The sequence below is a fragment of the Octopus bimaculoides genome, chromosome 6 (assembly GCF_001194135.2).
Source record: "Octopus bimaculoides isolate UCB-OBI-ISO-001 chromosome 6, ASM119413v2, whole genome shotgun sequence".
NCBI classification, from domain to species: domain Eukaryota; kingdom Metazoa; phylum Mollusca; class Cephalopoda; order Octopoda; family Octopodidae; genus Octopus; species Octopus bimaculoides.
The window spans coordinates 25,270,327-25,274,442 of record NC_068986.1 but is presented as its reverse complement, the minus strand read 5'-3'; the positions used below and the strand labels follow the sequence as shown (position 1 = coordinate 25,274,442).

At 35.8% G+C, this 4,116-nt stretch overlaps 1 protein-coding gene across 4 annotated transcripts in view; it reads right to left on the bottom strand.

Moving 5' to 3' along the window:
* Nucleotides 1-122: 122 nt before the first annotated feature.
* The window catches only part of LOC106869479 (probable E3 ubiquitin-protein ligase MID2), a 38,931-nt gene continuing 34,937 nt past the window's right edge, over nucleotides 123-4,116 (bottom strand). For 2 of the 4 annotated variants that reach the window (XM_014915235.2, XM_052968648.1), the window contains exons 7-8: nucleotides 3,444-3,565; nucleotides 127-1,546 (exon numbers count right to left, since the gene is read on the bottom strand). In XM_014915235.2, coding sequence (XP_014770721.1) covers nucleotides 987-1,546; nucleotides 3,444-3,565 — 682 coding nt within the window. In that variant the 3' untranslated portion in view covers nucleotides 127-986. Of the gene's footprint in view, nucleotides 1,547-3,443; nucleotides 3,566-4,116 lie in introns of all 4 variants that reach the window. The other 2 variants (XM_052968647.1, XM_014915233.2) reach the window with 2 other exon arrangements.

Genomic DNA, 4,116 nt, shown 5'->3' with positions numbered 1-4,116 from the left:
CTATAAATAGCGTGATCAGGATAAATTATCCATATAATGCAGAAAAATACGTTACTGGCTAGGGCTGACCGGTAACGTATTTTTCTGCAATAAATGGATAATTTATCCTGATCACGCTAGCTATAGCATTATCACTCGTTTGAGAAATAAATTTATTTCTGTATCATATATATATATATATATATATATTATATATATATATCATCATATATATATATATCACTACTGGTAGTCAGTGGAGAGAAGTCAAAGAAAACTGTTTACACAGCTTAATAAAGAATATTACAGATTATGGAACATTGGTCAACCTAATTTGGGATTTTATACTGACTTGCAAAATCCAAACAAACAAATTAGAGAGACGTGTGGACATTCACTCTATGTTGGTGAAGCAGCATCCATGATCTGAATCAGTCCTCTCAGATTAGCAAGGATGCAGGTGATATTCAGAAATCTGTTTTTTTTTTTCTTCTTTTCTTTGACAGCCAGGTGAGGAAGCAATGGCCATGACTTTTTTGAGGCAAGAAGTTATCTTGACTTTGAGACTAAGAAATAATAATTAATGGCCGTTTTAATTAATGTTGTAAACAATGCAGATATTCTTTTCTATACTAGGCACAAAGCCCAAAATTTTTGGGGAGAGGCCCAGTCGATTAGATTGACCCCAGTATGCAACTGGTACTTAATTTATCGACTCTGAAAGGATGAAAGGCAAAGTCAACTTCGGCGGAATTTGAACCTAGAACATAAAGACAGACAAAATACCGCTAAGCATTTTGCCTCACATGCTAACTTTTCTACCAGCTCGCCGCCTTACACAATGCAGATATTCTTTACACATTAAAATATATGACGCATAAGAAACGGTTATTTATTGATGACTTAAAAATTTTATGTTTGTGTGTGTGTAAGATATAAAACCAGCAGTTTATAACAAATATCATAAACAAAATAAGAGATTAAATATATATTAAAAATATCAATGGTCAAACATTTCTAGAAAAAGTCATCTTCACTTTTTGACTAACCGTAAATACAGGATAAAGATTTTCAGCAGTTGAAAGATCTTTTATAAGCTTTTTCCCTGACAAAATATTATCCCAGCTGCTATTAGCTAATTTGTATCCAAAGACAATCAGGTTTTCATAATCAAAACGTACAAAAATTGTAATTGTTAGTGGAGGTTTTTGTAATGCCATGAGAAACTCTGAGGCTCCATTCTTACAGAATTGGAAAGAGCCAGAGCTACAAATTATGCCAATGGACTTCTCATGAAATCCAACTTGGTCTTTGTAACATAAGCGTTCAGATGCTATTCCAACTCCAAATACGTAGTTTGACACAAGATCACCCGTATGAGAAGAATTACATTCCAAGTTTACTGACCAAAATGCATTACCATTTAGCGCTTCTGCAGTGAATGTTGTAGAATTAAATCCCCATGTCATTAGACATTTATTCTGCACTCGAACACCACTTAGTTTGCTTGGGGTTGGTGACGCCTGCATCATAGGTACAATATGGTCACATTTGCTTTTATCATCATCTGAAAAAATGCAAAAATAATTAGAATCAGCTACATGTGTATGAACGTGTGAGTGTGTGTGAGTATATATGAATGAATGTGTGTGCATATGTGTGACTATATGTGAATGAATATGACTATTATATAGATATATGAATAATGTGTATGAGTATATGTGCATGCATGCATGAGAGAGAGAATGTATGTGTGTGTGTGTATGTGTATGTGTATGACTGCTTTACTGTTCTTAAAATGTAAGGAGAATTACTCAAAGAATGCTATATCCAGTTACGTAACATATTACTTTTTCATTCTAAAATAGACTAATAGAAGACTATATATTTAAGGCTATCAGTATCGCTAAGATACAATAACCATTCAGCTAATGTTCATCTACAAATGCTATTAACAGAAATTTGATGCAACTGTCAGCCACGATATCTGAAACAATTCAATTGAACTGAAGTAGATTCTCTTTCAAAAACAAAACTGATATCAACAGGTCTTGAAAAGTAATGCTACAATTAGCATTACTGCAATGCCAAACTTTTCTTTTAGATACCTTTAGCCAAATAAATTCTTTTAAGTTTATAAATATGCAGATAAAAATATCTCCAAGGAGAACAGATTTCTGTAAATATTAATGGTTTTATTCTTTTACTTGTTTCAGTTATTTGACTGTGGCCATGGTGGAGCACTGCCTTAATTGAACAAATCGACCCCAGGAATTATTCTTTTGTAAGCCTAGTACTTATTCTATCAGTCTCTTTTGCCAAACCGCTAAGTCACAGGGGCATAAGCACACCAACATCGGTTGTCAAGTGATGGCAGTGGGGACAAAATCATCAGTGTTTAATGTCCGTTTTCCATGCTGGCATGGGTTGGACAGTTTGACTAGGGACTGCCAAGCCAGGAGGCTGCACCAGGCTCCAATCTAATCTGGCACTGTTTCTACAGCTGGATGCCCTTCCTAACGCCAACCACTCTGAGAGTGTAGTAGGTGCTTTTTACGTGCCACTGACATGGGAGCCAGTCAGGCGGCACTGGCATCTGCCATGTTTGGATGGTGCTTTTTATGTGCCACTGGCACAGGAGCCAGTTGGGGCAGGGGGGGTCAGCGGCTAGCATTGACCACATTTGAATGGTGCTTTTTTACATGCCACCAGCTTGGGGAGCCAGTCAGATGGCACTGGCAGTGACCCACATATGAATGGTGCTTATTGCATGCCACCAGCATATATAACAGGCTTCTTCCAGTTTCCGTCTACCAAATTCACTCACAAGGTAATAACTTGTCCTTTACTTTTCCAAGAGTAACAACTTGTCCTGTACTTTTCCAGGTTTATAATCTGAAGAATATTATTTCTCTTGCTAGCATTTTTTCTTGTAATTTTAAATGGTTTCACAGCTGTTTAAACATGCTGTCCTACAGAAAGTACTCAAGACATGATTCTGTAAAGAGATTAGAGGCACATGATGACAAGAACAAATATTAGTTTCAAATTTTGGCACAGGGCTAGCAGATTTTGAGAGGAGGGGTAAGTTGATAACTTTGAACCCAGTACCTGGCTGGTACTTATTTTGTCAACCCTGATAGGTTGAAAGGCAAAGTTGACCTCGGCATAATTTGAGCTCAGAACATAAAACCCACAAGAGTGCCGTTAAGCATTTTATTCAATGTGCTAATGGCTTTGCCAGCTTACTGCCTTTACAAGAACAATAGCTTATTCGACAATAGCTTATTCGACAATAGCTTATTCGACAATAGCTTATTCGACAATAGCTTATTCTACAATAGCTTATTCTACAATAGCTTATTCTAAAGGCAAAAATTCCTCAGAATTACCTAGCTGCCAGGGTGTAATTAAAAAAATAAATAAATGAAGATTTTAAAATAACCATTTTGAAATATACATACCAAGAAAAATTTTCAAATCATCAAAGGTTGTTTTTCGAAAGCGAGTTACAACAGATCGGAGGCATTGCTGAGCAGACTTTTCAATGATAAGCTCCTGGTAAAAAGATTCCATCTGTTTCAACCTAATAATGACAATAATTTCTTTAGAAGACTCATTTTGGAACAGATGTCATCACCATCATTTTAATGTCCACTTTTCCATGTTTGCATGGGTCAAAGTTTAAAGAGGCAGACTTTCTATGGCTGGATGTCCATCCTGCTATCAACCCTCAACTGTTTCCAAGATAGATATTTTCCCCCATGGCCAGACATGATTTTGCACAAACTTTCAGAAAATTCACAAGATCTGATTTTTCCCTCGTAACTTTCAGGAAAATGGATATATATTAATGAAATTTTATAGGAAAACCTTTCAAATGGCACAGATTATGATTATAAAGAAAATTCTGATGAAAATGTTTTCCGAAGAGATGGGGAGAGGATTGTCGGAAAATTAACAAGATCCAATTTTTCCCTCATAAATGGATATATATTAATGAAATTTCACAGAAACAACTTTCAAGCAACATAAATTACAATCAAAGAAATTTGTGGGGAAAATGTTTTCTGAAAGGGTGGGGAGAAGACTGTAGGAAAGTTCACACAATCCAAATTTTTCCCCTCCTAACTTTCA